This window comes from Schistocerca americana, chromosome 7 (assembly GCF_021461395.2).
Source record: "Schistocerca americana isolate TAMUIC-IGC-003095 chromosome 7, iqSchAmer2.1, whole genome shotgun sequence".
Taxonomy (NCBI): Eukaryota; Metazoa; Arthropoda; class Insecta; order Orthoptera; family Acrididae; genus Schistocerca; species Schistocerca americana.
This window is the reverse complement of record NC_060125.1, coordinates 117,777,315-117,796,811: the sequence shown is the minus strand read 5'-3', so window position 1 is coordinate 117,796,811 and position 19,497 is coordinate 117,777,315. Positions and strand designations below refer to the sequence as shown.

General features: G+C 43.6%; 1 protein-coding gene across 1 annotated transcript in view; it reads left to right on the top strand.

The window, feature by feature from the left end:
• LOC124621979 (UDP-glycosyltransferase UGT5-like) overlaps window positions 1-19,497 on the top strand; it is a 151,489-nt gene that overhangs the window by 55,760 nt on the left and 76,232 nt on the right. The window contains exon 2 of the mRNA XM_047147516.1: window positions 14,307-14,503. Within this exon, the coding sequence (XP_047003472.1) occupies window positions 14,312-14,503 (192 nt within the window). The 5' untranslated portion in view covers window positions 14,307-14,311. The remainder of the gene's footprint in view (window positions 1-14,306; window positions 14,504-19,497) is intronic.

The following is a 19,497-nucleotide window of genomic DNA, read 5'->3' as shown; positions in this document are numbered from 1 at the left end:
GCGCATCTAGCGGCCACGGCATTTTGCGCGCACTATAGCGGAAACATAATGATCGTTTATGAACTCCCAAAGGTAAAAATCGTATCACATCGAGTGTGAATGTGGACGTCATACAGAACAAGCTCTGCCATCCAGCCCTTTGCATGCAATTCGGCGGTCGGGTACAACGTCGTTTAACCAGTTCTGTAGTGAGTTACGCCAGTGAGGCAGCGCCCCATCTTGCTTCCAGACAATGTCCTGTGGTTTAGCTTCAGCCCAGAAAGTGAAGAAATACCTTTTACAGTTACTTTATAGAAAAAGAAAGGCTCAAACTTTCCACTGGGATATGGTACACAGAATGTTCCAATTACGGGAGTCTCGTTACAAGTGTGCATTGTGTGTGTTAACATTTCCACTTATGTGTGATGTCGATTTGCCAATGAAGACTGCACGATGCAGGAAATCTTCATTGTCGTGCAGCAAAGCTGGCACGTAAACTTTAGTCTGTGGGCTTAAAAGCAGGGCCGGCCAGGGCATTACAAACTTCACGTGTGCAGGGTGTGCGGGCCGCAGCTCGGCCAGTATCGGCTTTGTTCGTTCCTTCCCCGAAGTCCCCGGTACAGAGTACGATGCGGCATTTTTTGGTTGGCACAGGCCTCGTCAGTTGGTCAGAATCATGCTGTCGGCACTCTTTTCCCTTCGCTATTTGTTCGTGGTTCGAAGGACGGCAGGTTCAGTGGGTGGTTGCAAGAAAGGGGCAGTCCAGGGATCCGTCGCCACAAGGTTTTAAAATGAATGAGAATGGCAGAAGAGAAGGATGAGAATTCTCAATATCTATTATGCAGCCATATAAGCGATGGGTACTGCAAATTTCGTATGAAACGATATTACAAAACCGTGCAGAAAGAATTTAAAGATTTAGTTGACAATGAAAAACCATACGATTTCAACGATCGACAGATGGGATTCATTGTTCAGTACATCAAGAAACCACTTCATGCTAAATTTTCAGGCATGCGCCACGTGAAGAAATTGGTGGTATGAATAAGAAAATTTATAAAGTTGTATGCATTATTCCACTGCCATTAGCAACTGTTTTTGATGGAGCTGAAGGAGTAGTACGGAGACTTGAAATATTACTGCAAAGTACTTCGGTTAAGTCAAGGCGTCTGCTCAGAACGATTTTTCGATTTAAAACTCGCTATCGTTGAATTTATGAAGGAAAATGGAATGCAGGAACGAAAATTAGAACGTCCGGAATGGGTTGCAGTCCTCACATTTTAGGCGGACTTGACTGCAATAAGACATTCAAGATGAGAACAACTTATTTCTAAAAAGAACATCACATTATAGCAGAGACACATACTGCCAAACACAGTTCAGTTCCCGTAGCTCACTGCCATTAAAGAAAACGCCGGGTTTGAAGAATTCATTGTAGCTTTTAAAGGATTACAAGGATAGTTCTCTAAAGTTTTCGAGGACACTGTCAATCTTAAATCTGTTTTCGATTATTTTCGAGACCGTTTCCTGTTTCAGTTGAAAGCGGCCTTCTGCATGTGGAGATAGATGTAACTAATTGACCTGCAAGGTAATCTCAGTTTCAGTGACAAGTCTTTTTAAACCTATCCAGGACATCTACATTGAAGGTTGTAACAGACAGTTAGTTTCCACGACTCCGTAGTGAGGTTGCACAAGTGCTACAACATTTCGAATAATAAGTCACGATTACGTGGCAAGAATGCGAAAATATGTGAAACTGTCTGCGTTTGTCCGTATGCCGACAGTTTCTACAAGATAAAAATTGCATTACGTCTTCAGTGCGCTCAAAAAATTAAATAATACTTAATATTTATTTTGTGATGTGTGTAATATAAAACAGTTGTATGCAGTGTGATTTGACTGCCATGCGGCGCGTTCGCAGTTTTCCCCTCTTCCCTCTCCTAAAGTTCAGACAGCGTGGCGTGACTTTTGGGAAAACGTACAGCGATGATGAGCGCTTTGGCACTCGTGCCTGGGCGCGGCTTGCAAGCCGAAATCTTGGCCTCCCCTGGTTTAGAGCTTGTAACCACTGCAAACTACTAGGACTTAGTTGTAAGCGTCTCCTTAAGTATCCACACGGACGTCACTTTTGGGGCTACGCATGACGGTCTCACACGCTCAAGGCGTTCTTCACTCACTCTTGGTGGTTCCGTACTCTCCACTTTGTGTGCAGGTATACAAAACAAATTGAGTTGCTCTTTCATTTCACGTATTATTTATAACTGTAAGTTGCATGTAATAAATGCCTTAAAAATCGTATATTCATTTTGAAACGAGCTGTATTTCTGATCGTTCAATCTTGCGTTACACATTCTCTTCTAGACACTGTGTATGCTATGTCAGCCAACAGTACAAATTACACTCCTGGAAATTGAAATAAGAACACCGTGAATTCATTGTCCCAGGAAGGGGAAACCTTATTGACACATTCCTGGGGTCAGATACATCACATGTTCACACTGACAGAACCACAGGCACATAGACACAGGCAACAGAGCATGCACAATGTCGGCACTAGTACAGTGTATATCCACCTTTCGCAGCAATGCAGGCTGCTATTCTCCCATGGAGACGATCGTAGAGATGCTGGATGTAGTCCTGTGGAACGGCTTGCCATGCCATTTCCACCTGGCGCCTCAGTTGGACCAGCGTTCGTGCTGGACGTGCAGACCGCGTCAGACGACGCTTCATCCAGTCCCAAACATGCTCAATGGGGGACAGATCCGGAGATCTTGCTGGCCAGGGTAGTTGACTTACACCTTCTAGAGCACGTTGGGTGGCACGGGATACATGCGGACGTGCATTGTCCTGTTGGAACAGCAAGTTCCCTTGCCGGTCTAGGAATGGTAGAACGATGGGTTCGAATACGGTTTGGATGTACCGTGCACTATTCAATGTCCCCTCGACGATCACCAGTGGTGTACGGCCAGTGTAGGAGATCGCTCCCCACACCATGATGCCGGGTGTTGGCCCTGTGTGCCTCGGTCGTATGCAGTCCTGATTGTGGCGCTCACCTGCACGGCGCCAAACACGCATACGACCATCATTGGCACCAAGGCAGAAGCGACTCTCATCGCTGAAGACGACACGTCTCCATTCGTCCCTCCATTCACGCCTGTCGCGACACCACTGGAGGCGGGCTGCACGATGTTGGGGCGTGAGCGGAAGACGGCCTAACGGTGTGCGGGACCGTAGCCCAGCTTCATGGAGACGGTTGCGAATGGTCCTCGCCGATACCCCAGGAGCAACAGTGTCCCTAATTTGCTGGGAAGTGGCGGTGCGGTCCCCTACGGCACTGCGTAGGATCCTACGGTCTTGGCGTGCATCCGTGCGTCGCTGCGGTCCGGTCCCAGGTCGACGGGCACGTGCAACTTCCGCCGACCACTGGCGACAACATCGATGTACTGTGGAGACCTCACGCCCCACGTGTTGAGCAATTCGGCGGTACGTCCACCCGGCCTCCCGCATGCCCACTATACGCCCTCGCTCAAAGTCCGTCAACTGCACATACGGTTCACGTCCACGCTGTCGCGGCATGCTACCAGTGTTAAAGACTGCGATGGAGCTCCGTATGCCACGGCAAACTGGCTGACACTGACGGCGGCGGTGCACAAATGCTGCGCAGCTAGCGCCATTCGACGGCCAACACCGCGGTTCCTGGTGTGTCCGCTGTGCCGTGCGTGTGATCATTGCTTGTACAGCCCTCTCGCAGTGTCCGGAGCAAGTATGGTGGGTCTGACACACCGGTGTCAATGTGTTCTTTTTTCCATTTCCAGGAGTGTATATTCCAAGCAAGTAACTTGTTCTTGCGTATTTGTTTGCCATATCAGGGTAACTTTTGCAACGATCCCCTTTATTATGATACTTTGAGGCAGTTTCTCGTATGTCACAATGGCTAAAAGTATGCTGTCACCCCTCCAATGAAGATTAGGCTGAGAACAGAGAACACTGTATTCTTAACTTTACTTCATGGCTGTCATCCCATGCTGACTGTGTAGTCAGAAGAAGTAAGTGCGAGGTGGCAGTGTAGCACAACAGAGTCCGTACACCTGACTGTAGGTCGCGCAGGGTACTGTGGCTGATGTTCATTGACCAGTTTCCGTCCAAAGACCTGGGCGAGTTATTCGTTTGTTTGGGAGAGGCGGCCGACAAGCGTTTGGCATCTTTCGGCTGGTCGGCGATGACAAAATCGACGCGCACGCCCTCCAACCTTTCTCAAATGATTTTACAGGAACTATTCTGTAATAAGCACTTCATTTTTGCCCTACTTGTAGCTTTGTATGTCAGGTCCATTATGATGTACCCATCATTTCGTTAATGGTCATAGTTGTTGTGATATTTACCTGGAAGTAAGACGCTGCGCGAAATGCGAGAAAGTTTGCATTGAAAAATTGGGGTCGCTTTGATTTTGTGTGTTGTGTATATTACATAATATGTTGCTGCATATATAATTTTTCTTTAGATTAGGTTGGAGGTTCTGTCACTAATCTCAAGGAAACTTGAAACGTTCCCTTACAAGATTAATTGAATTACTGTACTGGTAAACTCCTTACATTATTTGCTTTTCTAACAGCTGAGCAAAACTGAACGTACTCAGACATTTCACTCTTTATTTATTCTGATCAACATTAAATTGACACACAATATTTTTAGCGCAATGCAATCTGACTTTTAATAATCCCTACAAAAGAATGGCCCTGACTAACAATAACCTATACCTTTCATGAATCACTTACCTCACAAAAATCTTCGTTACTCAAACTACTGCAATACAGCGAGCGCCAATACTGCCAGCTAAATAAAAGATTCTAACTACTGAAGGCACTAACTACTGATAGGCATAGTTAGCAAATGAAAGACTTTTCATAGAGAACAAACAATGTATTTACCTTAATAGCTCAAAAGTCATAATATATATATAATATATATATATATACCAGTTCATGACATCCAGTCTTACAAATTTACTGTCTCTGATGGACACACGTCCAGATCATCCGCTGTCAAAACTCCGCCATCTCTCTCCCCACATCCACCACTGCTGGCGGCTCACCTCCAACTGCGCAAAGCTACGCGCTGTTAACAGCCAACTGCCCAACACTACAATGGTGACTATTCCAACAATGCAAACCAGCCACAGACTGCACACAGCACAGTCTGTGATTTTCATACAGAGCGCTACGTGGCGTTACCAACATAAAAACCTGAACAGCCTACTTTCAAACTGATCTGACATAGCGGTCTCATTTGCGATCGCACTGCGCCAGAGTGAAATACAACGTTCCTCATATTTCATAAACGGTTTGAGATATTCAGACGAGATTTTAGCAAATGATAGCACATAAAGAGGAGAGAATTTTGCCGTATGGTTATTACGTAAAACTTATTTATCTACTGTGTTATTCCATTAACTACAGACTTTTCCAATGAAAAATGTAATTTTTAAGGTCCATCGTCAGCTGGTACTGACATACGGCCGGGAGAGCGGTGTGCTGACCACATGTCCCTCCATATCCGCATCCAGTGACGCCTATGGGTTGAGGATGACATGGCGGCCGGTCGGTGCCGCCAGGTCTTCATGGCCTGTTTGGAAGGAGTTTAGTTTATCGACAGCTGGTAAAACAAGGAACTATGGATTTTGGAACAACATACGTGAAGTCATTACACGTTTATTTTGTATCGAGGATGTGTTTTTTCATAAGATGCTGACCTTACTTCTCCTCAGTTAATAAAGGAAATAATGTATCGTTTCAGAATAGTCTATCAATTGCGTCTGCACATGTTAGTAGGTTGAGACTGTATAAATCTGCTATTTTGGGAAAAGAAGCAAATTGTAATATGGCAAGAAGAGAAATGTGTAGGTTTTATTCAAAATTCCCAACTCGTGACTCTTCTCTGAAAGCTACAAATGGTTAACAAACCAGGCGAAAATAAATCGCTGCATTTTCGGCGGAATTCTTTTTAGATTCTAACCAAAGCAGACGTGACAATAGATCTTTTCGAATGGTTGCCATGCAAGTGTGGATGTGGAGGGGCACCACTTAATATTTACCAAAAATGTGAGTGTAGGCTTCAGTTTAGAACGGTACTTCTCCTCCAGCAGTCGACACTTCCCCTACAGCACTCTGAGTGACCCCCACCACTCCTTCTCTTCCTACACTTGCCCTGCCGATTGCGCATCTAGCAGCCACGGCATTTTGCGTGCTCTATACCTCGCATTTATCTGGTTGTTTGTGCATTTTGGATGCGGAGTCAATTCGGTCATATCTCTTGCTAATTTGGAAATGTGATTTGTGCAGATCAGGAACGTTAGGAAGATTGAAAGAAGAACCACATTCAAAATCCCACATAATTAACACATGTTAATTTTCTGTTTCTTTTTTTCCCCAAGAGTGGCATTGTCATAAGATTCCGTGCTGATTTCCAAATATAAATAAACGTTTGGTAAGTGTGAAATCGACATCCATTTATGAAATCTACTTATTAGAACTTCTCTAAGATTAGGTGACCCTTTTCTAACAAAAGCAATGGCTCAAATGGCTCTGAGCACTATGGGACTTAACATCTGTGGTCTTTAGTCCCCTAGAACTTAGAACTACTTAAACCTAACTAACCTAAGGACAGCACACACATCCATGCCCGAGGCAGGATTCGAACCTGCGACCGTAACAGTCGCGCGGTTCCGGACTGAGCGCCTAGAAACGCGAGACCACCGCGGCCGGCTCTTTTCTAACAACTATAATCGGGAATACACTATGTCGTTTCTTGAATGTGATGGTGTTTCCCGTTGCATGCAGTGCCCAAAGTATTAATGGAATGTTTTATAACTCGCAAAGCTGTTTATTGTGGTGACGAATGTGGAGCGCTCGTAGGTTTTTATTTCAGAATTCAAACTGTCACTAATGCTCTATCACTTTACAGGCAAGAGATAATGCAGTAGCTCAACGCAACATTTCCAGAAAACCACCTTAATACTCAAACACAATTATGACGCCAAAAACATTCTGATGCTGTGTTAGCATTTTTAACTGTTTATGGGCAAAAGCGCAAAAGGTTCGCTTATTACATCTACACACATCAGAAAAATAGATTTCAGTAGAGTATGAATTAAGAGTGTTCCCAGGGATTCCACTCGGAAATGGATTAGTTTGTATGTAAAGGTGTATTACACCGTTGCTGACGGCCGGGGTGGCCGAGCGGTTCTAGGCGCTACAGTCCGGAACCGCGCGACCACTACGGTCGCAGGTTCGAATCCTGCCTCGGGCATGGTTGTGTGTGACGTCCTTAGGTTAGTTAGGTTTAAGTAGTTCTAAGTTCTAGGGGACTGATCACCTCAGCAGTTAAGTCCCATAGTGCTCAGAGCCATTTGAATCATTTGAACACCACTGCTAATATTCAGCACGCAACCAGCATATATTTTAGTTAATATTCCGTGATAGCTGTGACGGCGAATACAGGTGAACATACTCGGCAGCATATGTCCGGTACGACCACTGTTTCTTTTCTTTAAAAAAAAAAAAAAAAAAAAAAAAAAACAGCTTTGTTATTAAACATTCACCTTCAACCGTGGATAATGACTGAATGAAATTTTTCATAATCAGCTAGCTTCGAGAGCTGTAATTGACAAAATTCATTAGGCCGCTAGCAGTGGCGGCCCACGATAGAGGACTGAAGCTACGTAAAAGTACCTTATATATCTCGGGCGGGGGCCATATTACAAATAAAAGAAATTATTATAATTAACAAATTTACTACTGTAGTCTGAAAGCGTACAAGTGATTCAACCATTCAGTTATTGTTAACAGGCCTGTATTTTAATAAGAGCTATTCCAATCACGTCCATTTAAGCCAGAGGTAATCTTTACAGAGCTAGAATCAGCCTTTGTTCGCTGGACAAAAGAAGGAATGAATAGTAACTATTAATGCGTTTTGCTCCCGGAATCAGAATTTAAGCAGTCATACGGAGCTGTTCTTCAGCGTCGCTGATCACCTTTTATCACTCGCTTCAAGCGATTTCTTTCGTTTGCTGCCTCACGGATCAAAAATTATTCTATCGATTTTTCAGAAAATCCTAACCAGGAGACGGTACAGTGTTCCGGCAATTTAACCGTGTGCAATACACCGAGCATGGCGGGACTTCTCTGTTTGACTTGCCAAATATTTGATACGGATTTGTTGAGTGTGTCCTTCGCCAACCATGGTGTAATGACGCCTCGTAAGGACACTGACGATGCGAACGACGGCTCCTGACATTTGGTTCACGAACCCGTGCTCCTTGAAATGACGCGACCTAACTGACACAGTAAACGTAATGACGGCATTACCCTTCGGTCTGGATGTTAGCAGGGTACTGCAGTCATAAATAGACGTGACGGCTATAAGGGAATGTATTTTGGCAGTCCAGGCGATGCTACACTTCTGTCGCAGACCCATGGCAGAAGGGAATGGTTCAAATGGCTCTAAGCACTATGGGACTCAACTTCTGAGGTCATCAGTCCCCTAAAACTTAGAACTACTTAAACCTAACTAACCTAGGCAGGATTCGAACCTGCGACTGTAGCAGCAGCGCGGTTCCGAACTGAAGAGCCTAGAACCGCACGGCCACCGCGGCCGGCGCACAAGGGAATAAGTCACAAAAATATGAATGATGAATGAAGTGCTTTCCTACTGAGTAAGAGTCTGGCACCCAAACAATTGCGAATTCTAGTAGGGCACTATTTGAAATGGGATGAAAATGGAACAATACTTTGATAATTATTCATTATCTCACCTTGTGTACGTGCTTTATGGTAAGAAATGTACTCTTTGTAAAACGCATGGTTCTGCTTCTGTTATTTTGTACAGAAACATCGTAATGCCTTACAGGAAAGTATAATAGGACGAATTGTAATTGTAAGTGATTTCAAACATTGTTGCAGAGTCTGTGCATGCTTTCTGGGTAAATCATTGTTCTAGTGTTTCTTCATACTGTTTCTCATATGTGGCTTCGTTTGTAGGCGGTTCTCATTCGACAGCAGTCATTCTGTTTATTGGCTGAGAAGGAGAATGCTGGCGTGTCTGTCACAATGATTCAGACCAGAAAGTAACATACGTATTTCTATCGCAGCGACTGTTTGTAACAGTCGGATAACTCTGGGCTGTACAAATCAAATGTGCACCAAATATGTTCATTATGTATGGGAGTGAGTAGCTTAATGGGCTACAGCTAACAACTCAGAATGTATCTAATCATCTTTCACTTTGTATCATTAATAATGATTTCTTTCCATTTCCTAAACGCGTATGATAACGATATGTATCATAGCGTCTATCGTCGCAGGGAGACAGAATCCAAACTCTGCAGCAGTTATTCTCACAAACAACGCAGTCACAACTACTCAGAAAGGAGTATCCCAGAGCCTGCTCCTGCCGTTAACAATAACATACGAATCAATGACATACTTACTAATACTCGACGGGAAATGAGTGAGGAGTAATAAACGTAACAAATCATCGTATCTGAAGCTGTTCTGGGATAGCAGAGCTCTTGCAAGCGTATTACAGCTGAGACAACCGTTGTTCGCAGCACAAATTTGTGAGGGTTGACGATGTCTGTAGACATGTCATCACATCAACTTATAGCGAAAAAAAAAAAACAGCAAAACACGTACCAGCACAGGACCTATGCGAATAGGCCGTCCAAACTATAATTGTAATTACATCACTACACTGTTTGGCGCTAAAAAACCTGTTTAGCCGTGGGATGTCACTAACTACCGCAACAGTACCAAGAGCTCGTATGCCGCGCGGGATTAGCCGAGTGGTCTAGGCGCTGCAGTCATGGACTGTGCGGCTGGTCCCGGCGGAGGTTCGAGTCCTCCCTCGGTCATGGGTGTGTGTGTATGTCCTTAGGATAATTTAGCTCAAGTAGTGTGTAAGCTTAGGGACTGATGACCTTAGCAGTTAAGTCCCATAAGATTTCACACAAATTTGGACATACGAGGCATGAGAGCTCAAGCTCCATCCGGGTGTTATGTCAGGAACTTGATTACAACACTTCTCATCAATAAGCATACGTCCTTGTGTTCGTTAAATTTGAGATGGTTTCACTCCTTATCTTCCAGAAAATAGTTTTATATCTTCGGTATCTCATTTTCCTGTCGCCGGCAGCTGTGACCGAGCGGTTCTAGGCGCTTCAGTCCGCAACCGCGCTGCTGCTACGGCCGCAGGTTCGAATCCTGCCTCGGGCATGGATGTGTGTGATGTCCTTAGGTTAGTTAGGTTTAAGTAGTTCTAAGTTCTAGGGCTGATGACCTCAGATGTTAAGTCTCATACTGCTTAGAGCCATTTGAACCATTTTTTTCTTCTGCTGTTTACATGTTACACCAGGCATGGAGCGAACTCATTAATGTCATACATTAAAGTTCAAATCTGTGAAGCGGTATTCATGGAATTTGTTATTGTCACGTTATTGAGTCCAATGTCATTTCACGGTTAATAATGGTAGCGAAGCCGATTCTGGAACAGGAACAGATGTTTTACACTACTGGCCATTAAAATTGCTACACCACGAAGATGACGTACTACAGACGCGAAATTTAACCGACAGGAGGAAGATGCTGCGATATGGAAATGATTAGCTTTTCACAGCATTCACACAAGGTAGGCGCCGGTGGCGACACCTACAACGTGCTGACATTAGGAAAGTTTCCAATCGATTTCTCATACACAAACAGCAGTTGACCGGCGTTGCCTGGTGAAACGTTGTTGTGATGCCTCGTGTAAGGAGGAGAAATGCATACCATCACGTTTCCGACTCTGATAAAGGTCGGATTGTAGCCTATCGCGATTACGGTTTATCGTATCGCGACATTGCTGCTCGCGTTGGTCAAGATCCAACGACTGTTAGCAGAATATGGAATCCATGCGTTAAGGAGGGTAATACGGAACGCCGTGCTGGATCCCAACGCCCTCGTATCACTAGCAGTCGAGATGACAGGCATCTTATCTTCATGGTTGTAACGGATCGTGCAGCCACGGCTCGATCCCTGAGTCAACAGATGGGGACGTTTGCAGGACAACAATGACCTGCACGACCAGTTCGACGACGTTTGCAGCACCATGGACTATCAGCTCAGAGACCATGGCTGCATCACAGACAGGAGCGCCTGCGATGGTGTACTCAACGACGAACCTGGGTGCAAGAATGGCGAAACGTCATTTTTTCGGATGAATTCAGGTTCTGTTTACAGCATAATTATGGTCGCATTCGTCTTTGGCAACATCGCGGTGAACGCACAATGGAAGCGTGTATTCGTCATCGCCTTACTGGCGTATCACCCGGCGTGATGGTATGGGGTGCCATTGGTTACACGTCTCGGTCACCTCTTGTTCGCACTGACGGCACTTTGAACAGTGGACGTAACTTTTCAGATGTGTTACGACCCGTGGCTCTACCCTTAATTCGATTCCTGCGTAGCCCTACATTTCAGCAGGATAATGCACGACCGCATGTTGCAGGTACTGTACGGGCCTTTCTGGATACAGAAAATGTTCGACTGCTGCCCTGGCCAGCAGATTCTCCAGATCTCTCATCAATTGAAAACGTCTGGTCAATGGTGGTCGAGCAATTGGCTCGTCACAATACGCCAGTCACTACTCTTGATGAACTGTGGTACCGTGTTGAAGCTGAATGGGCAGCTGTACCTGTACACGCCATCTAAGCTCTGAATCAATGCCCAGGAGTACCAAGGCCGTTATTACGGCCAGAGGTGGTTGTTCTGGGTACTGATTTCTCAGGATCTATGCACCCAAACTGTGTGAAAATGTTATCACATGTCAGTTCTAGTACAATATATTTGTCCAATGAATACCCGTTTTAATGGCCATTAGTGTATCTGGTGGTCTCACTCACTGCTATATACATCCCAGCATATTGTCTCTCAACTACCAGAATGGGCACCAATACTGCCTGAATAAGAACGGCATATAACACGTACCTCATATTAAATGACATGTAGGGTACAATGTAAACAATACGAAATACAGTGTTTGATTAGCAGGGTGAAACTAGTTGTTCAGTGAGGTTTAACTAGTGCGTTACATTTCTTTGTATGAAAGTTCCTTGTAACGTACTGAAATCTCTGTCCACGTCGGAACAGAAAGAGAAGTGGAACAGTTGAAAGGGTACAGTACCACCCGATACTGAAAATAGGTGCAACATTCTTCGTTATTCTTGTCAGAACAACATATTTTTTTATAATAATTAGTCAATTTCACTTAATACACGGAAGCCGGATACCAGTGTAGGAAAGAATGACAATTTATTTATTTAATTGATCACATGTGCACTCCCACAAAATAAATCCCTACATCCAAATTGGTGAGATCTGTGAAATGAATGAATGTATTTTCGTCTGCTAACGGCAGATAGTGAATGTGCAATATATGATCATCTTTGAGATGGTCCTTTGGTCACCTTTGGCGGAACCAAAGAGATGAAATTTACCTGAGCATTGAACACCTGAAATGTGGCTGACCAATATGGTGGCATGGTCCTCCCCCACTTCGGCGGAGGTGCGAGATGACCTGAAGAACGACCATGTTTCAGCACTCTGGCGCTGGATCTTGTGTTGGTAAGACTTGTCTTAGGTGTGCTCCGTAAAGACAAAAGAGTGGAGAGAATGGGATTGGTGTGAAATACTTTAGAGTAGCTTGGAATAATAATTTCTCTATTTCAGGAACTTTTGGGGGGAGAATTAAGTGACAGGCAGGTAATATTAAGGGAATCGTAGTAATCTTCGGAAGTGACCAACGGTCATTGTGAAACCACGTGTAGCAATAAGTTGGAATACTTGCGGGTGCTAGTACTAAGTTGGAATGCTTCCGGGTGCTAGTACTAAGTTGGAATGCTTGCGAGTGCTAGTACTAAGTTGAAATACTTCAGAGTGTTAAAGTCAAGCTGAATTACTGGCGTGTGTACTGTAAGCTGGAAATATTTAAGAAATGGCGCGTGCAGGACTTGAAAGGAGAGACGAGTATTCCACATGGTGAGTACTGTGTGAGTCTCAATCTGTGTATGAGACAAAGGATAAAGAGAAGTACTCGTCCAAGGTATCAGTTGAGGACTCGCGTGTGTGACGAATGTGTTCCTAATATTACTTTGTGTGTTATGTTTCCGTGTGACGCTGGATTCAAACTCTAATACTCTGAGAGAGAAGCAAGGTGAGTCAGCCGCCTATCCAGCAACGCCACTTGGCTTGCATTGCACAGGAAGACGTGCATATATCCTCCAGAGTTCGTAGTAGGAAATAAAAGTTACGAAGTGGGGCAGTGTCGTGTGAAACTGGGATGAATACTAATTGAAGTGGGAAAGCTGAAAGTGAAGTGATTCTAACGTTGTGACTATTCTTTGTGATGTATTGTATGTTGCCAGTGTGATGTATTTCATGTAACTTAAGTATGTGTGGTTTGCATGGGAGAGTAACAAGATAGGTTCAGAGGCAGTGGGTTATGCATGTTCCTTTTTGTACCGCTCGGTCTGGAGTAAATTTTCGTGATGATGGGTGTGAGAGTCGAAGTGTGATACATAGCAAAAGATCCACCATCCTATCCAGAAAGTGTACTGTAGCGTTAGATAATTACGAAACCATAAGATAGAGAATCACCAATGTAAAGCCGTGCCCACTGAGCGGAGTTTCTCATGTGTAATTGTTGTATAAAATGTAATGGTGTGTTTAGGTTATCTTTGAACCATAATATAATTTATCGGAATAAAAAAGGCAGTGAAAAGAAAGATTGGTGGCCTTGTTCTTCAAATAGTGTGTAGTCATGATACCCAGAATTTATAATGTGTGCGCCATTCATATTCAGTGCGATGGCCACGTGTTGGTCAAAGCCGTTGGGTAAGAAAGAAAATGTTGTATTGCCAGAGCGTAGTGAACCATCCGAGTTGTGTAAATTACTAATAGTCAGAATGGCGTTATCCGTTTGCGTTGCGTAATATTCAAACAAGAGAATAATTTGTAGCTTAATTGTGGGTACTAGAGCTCATAATCAGTCATTGATGCTACACGAGAAATAACAACAAATCCACTCGCTTGGCAGACCACTCATCTTGCAGGCCTGACTGCTTGATGCCACAGTATGAGCAAGGCATGTGGGTGCCTCTCACAGTTATTAACGAATGTAGTGTTAATAGATCTGATATTTAGATAAAAATGAACTCAAAATCAAAGATACTTCATTCAATTCTGCTCAGAGTAAATCGGGACGTTGCGCAGCCAGCCACACCAGTTGCTCCTTTGCAGGCGAGATGAGTTCGTCCCCGTGGTCCGCGCTGCTGCCGCTGCTGGTGCTGCTGGCAGTGAGCGGCTGCCGGTCGGCGGACATCTTGTTCGTCGCGCCGACGCCGTCCGTCAGCCACGCGCTGCCCATCAACGCCGTGATCCGCGCTCTGCTGGCCAGGGGGCACCGCGTCACACACATCACGCCGGACCCCATGCAGGTGAGGTGCCGGGCTGAAGCCGGGGAAAACACCGCCGCGTCTCCGTCAGCCAGTCGAGACCTCCTGTCGGATTCAGGCCTGTTAGAGACTTCAGCAGTACTCCTGCACGCTGGTCCTACACGTTTCCTCACGCCGTCTGCTGGCCATACATTGGATTGTCTTCTTTGTCGTTTCATTTCTCTTGGAATCCAGAAAATGATCTCCATGGTCTGTCTACAATCCTTTCGCCTGGGTTAATGCCTCCATTTCATTTTCATTCTGGTCATAATTAAGTCATTCACCACAGTCTGTTTACAGATCCATATGATTTTCTATCTCGACTGGTGATTTCCAAATTGCATACCGATCAGTCCTCAGCTGACAAATTGTTTTCACCTTAATAGGGCATGCTTTACTGCGAAAAGTAAAAACAAGATATACATGCTGACTGAGCTTTCCTTTTTAGACATACGACTGCTCCGTTTTGAAAACCCTATTTAGTTCACCGAAAGCACTCAGTATTGTTTTATTCTACATTCCTGTCACTTCACCTACCAAATAAATTCAAATATTTAATAAGCTTCCTTTAATTTACGCCTATGGTCACAAACTTTTTCTTAACAGATTACTGGTTTCGGTCTTTAATGACCATCATCAGATCTGTATCATAAAGCCCGAAACCAGTAATCTGTTAACAAAAAGTTTGTGACCATAGACATAAATTAAAGGAAACTTATTACATATACAGGTCACTGTTTTTTCGCGACAATGTCAAAATACAAATATTTATCAACAAATTCCAGCTGCTGGATTTCATTTGCCTATATGCAAACTACTGTTACTTATAATTACCGAAACATGGCTCAGCATCTGTCTGCATTCGGCAATGGATACTTTTACTCAGTTCTCAGAAATGAAAAATGGTCCAATGGCTCTGAGCACTATGGGACTTAACTTCTGAGGTCATCAGTCCCCTAGAATTAGAACTACTTAAACCTAACTAACGTAAGGACATCACACACATCCATGCCCAAGGCAGGATTCGAACCTGCGACCGTGGCGGTCGCGCGGTTCCAGACTGTAGCGCCTAGAACCGCTCGGCCACTCTGGCCGGCTCAGAAATGAAAACATATTTCAAGTAATAACTTCCCTAATGAAAGTAGCTCCAAATACAGCTTTCCTCTGTTATGAGCTTAATTTTTCTCGCATTGTTAGTTTCTGTGGGATTCTCTTTGAATTACTGTGCATTGGTATTTGGTCATCTGCAATTAAATCGTGCTCTGTCCCCCAAACCAGTACGGATTTAGAAAGCTTCGCTCGCGCAAAACTGAGCTTGCCATTTTCTCGCGCGATATTCTGCGAACCACGAATAAAGGCTACAGGGAAATTCCACATTCCTATATTTCCGGAAAGTGTTCGACACCGTGGCCCACTGTAAACTGCTAAAGTCCGTTCTTACGCTGCAGGTTTTCTTAAGAGTGTGTCTCGAAGACGACTTAGTAAGTAATGGAACTCAGTACATTGTCCTCTACGGCGATGTTCATCAGACAAGGGTGTCGTTAGGAATGCACAAGGGAAGCGCGACAGGACCGCTTTTATTCTGTATGTACATTAATCATCTGGCGGACAGGGAGAGCAGCAATTTATGGCTGTTTGTCGATGGCGCTGCGATGTACTGAGAGGCGTTGTCGTTGAGTGGCTGTAGGATGATGGAAGCTTACTCAGGCAAAATTTCTAATCGTGTGGTGACTGGTAGCTTCCTAAGCAATAATTATTTTAACGAAATTAGGTCTAAGAACTGATTTTTCTCTGCTGTTATTTCCTTCATTTATCTATGTTGTTAGGTCCTGCAGTATCCTCTTTGCGTTACAGTCCTGTAACGTTCGCTTACAGCATTAGCAGCATGCTGCTTGAGACTGTTATATCCATCAAATATCCAGGGGTATCAGTGCAAAGCGATTCGAAATGCAACGAGCACGTGAGGTCAGTACAAGGAAAGCGAATTATCGGCTTCCGTTTATCGGGAGAATTTTAGGGAAATATAGCTCATCTGCAGAGCAGTGGTGCGACCCAGTCTTTGACCTCTGCTCAAGTGTTTGGCGTCCCCATCGCGTCGGTTTAAAGAAAAATATCGAAGTTATTCAGAGGCGCACTGTTATGTTTCTCAGCAGTGGTTTGATCAACACGTGTGTGTTACAGAGATATCCCTTCAGAGACTCGAATTTCTGGACGAAAGACGACGATGTTTTCGCGAAACTCTGCTGGAAACTTTTAGAGAAATGACATTTGTACCGATTGCAGGAAGATTCTACTGTTGGTAACCTACATTCTGCGTAATGAAGGCGAAGACAAGATTAAGGAAATTAGGGTTCCTGTGGAGGCAACAGGCAGTCGTTTGCCCCTCGCTTCATTTGGAAGTTTACAACGTATGCTGCGCCATGAATGCTACGGTGGCTTGCGAGTATGTATGTAGATGTACTTGTTACTGTAAGTTTTGCTGGAAAGTTAAAGAAATTACGCCGGCCGCTGTGGCCGAGAGCTTCTAGACGCTTCACTCCGGAACCGCGCTGCTGCTACGGTCGCAGGTTCGAATCCTGCCTCGGGCATGGATGTGTGTGATGTCCTTAGGTCAGTTAGGTTTAAGTAGTTCTACTTGTAGGGGACTGATGACCTCAGATGTTAAGTCCCATAGTGCTTCGAGCCATTTGAACCATTTTGAAAGAAATTACTTTATCTATAAAAAGGATTTTGCTGCACAAAAATATTTCGCGACTATATTTCACTATTAGTTTTTCGAAAGGTCTGTTCTCCGGTTTATTCGCAGCAGTTGTAGGATTGTAAACACAAAGACAACAAACTTTACCATAGGTTTCACTTTCTCCCTTCATCAAAGACAGTGTTTACTTCGCTGCTGTGTGTCCAGTTCCTGTTGATGTTTAGTTGTTTTCATATCAGTTATTACATTTTTACAAAACTGAATAAAAGTGTCGACTATTAAGGTAAATACATTGTTTGTTCTTTGTCAAAATCTTTCTTTTGCTAACTGTGCCTGTTAGTAGTTAGTGCCTTCAGTAGTTTGAATATTTTATTTAGCTGGCAGTAGTGGCGCTCGCTGTATTGCAGTAGCTTCAGTAACAAAGATTTTTGTGTGGTAAGTGATTTGTGAAACGTATAGGTTAATGTTAGTCAGGGCCATTCTTTTGTAGGGATTACTGAAAGTCAGACTGCGTTGCGCTAAAAATATTGTGTGTCAGTTTAAGCACAGTCATGTATACATTTTTCTAAGGGGAAGTTACATATGTCGACCATTAGCCGAGGATACCTCACTGGAATCTTCTGATTTTTTCTTGTAGTTTGTGTAATTAGTGTAGCTATTGTTTATTGCTAGCGCGTAATTGTAGAGAGAATCTCCTTTGTAGTTGTAGTTTTTCATTGTTGTACAGTAAAACAGTTGTGGCATGCATGTAGATTTGCACCAATTATTTTGCAGCTGCGCTTGCGATTAACTAGACATTATTTTCAGTGCTATGTTATTGTGTTTTCTTATTTTTGCTCTTCAAATTGTGCTTTTCTGTGTTATCGTGAGAAATAATAGTGACGACGAGCGTAGCTTATCAGCACCACTGTGTAATGAATTAACAGACATTCAAAGTAGTAATTTGGTAATAGTGCATAGGGGAATGGAGTGGGCGGCAAATAATGGTGTAGACAGTGAAACAAGTAGTGAGCAGGGAAGCGTTATCGATCGATCGGTCAGCAACAGCTCGCCTCAGGAATCCGAAATGACAGAACACAATATTGCAAATACTGTAGACTCAGGTTTTGGGCCCTCACCGTTTTCTCAAATGAGTCAAGACACATTTTCTGCTTGTCAAAATGTGAATGTTGCCGGTGAAAATGCACTGCCAAAAAGCATAGAGAAACAGATTCCAGACACTAATACATTATTATTGCAATTAATGCAACAAATGGAACAAAATCAGAGACAAGCACAGCAAAAGCTTCAAAAGTTAGACATCACACTTGAACAAACACGTGAAATTTAACTACTGAGTTACATAACATTGAATCGAAATGTCAAAAAGTCTGTAATGACGTAAAAACACAAATTTGTGAGCATTTTCAACCTATTTTTTGGCAGCATGAAAATGCATTACAGAATCACGAAGCAGCCATAAAAGAACTGCAAACTATTGTTCATGAAAATCATGAGACCTTGCAAGCTAAAATTGACTCAGTTGCATCTACCGATTCGGTTACGCAACTTTCAAAAACTCAGGAAAACTTAAAGGACACTGTAGATACTCTGAAAATTGGTTCAGAAAGACACATAGAGGAAATTAGTTCATTATCAGAGAAAGTAGTCGAACTTGCGGATCAGCTAAATAATTTATCTACGAAGGTAGATGATAATCTGAATGACACAAAACTGGTAGTCTTTAATGACACAGAAGAGTGCGAACAAATCAGGAAATTCAAACAAAATCAGAATCAAATTAATACGCAACACCAAAGAGAAATCCAAGAAGTACAAGATCAGCTGACACAGATAATACAAGAATTACTTATTTCAGAGGACATTCGCGCTCCAATACGGGAAGAGGGACATAGAAATACGGAACAGCCACAAAATAATAACACAGGGCACTTCGGAAATTATGAAAGAAATTGTCAAGGTACACCGAATTTTGAGATGGAAACGCCGAAACGACGTAACAATGACCGACATGCGTCTCGCCGACATGATGATTTTGACTATAAGCTGTTCATTACTACACGTAAATTCAAAACATTTAAGAATTCTGGCAACGACATTCATCCACAAGCATGGCTCCATCAATTCTCTCATTGTTTTCCTCCCAACTGGTCTTTAGAACACAGATTAGAATTTATGTGTGGTTATTTAGAGAATGAACCAGCTGTAAGAATGCGATCGGTCATTCACGATTGCCACAGTGGAGAATTTTACCATGCCTTCCTCTCGGCATATTGGTCTCAAGCCACACAAGACAGAG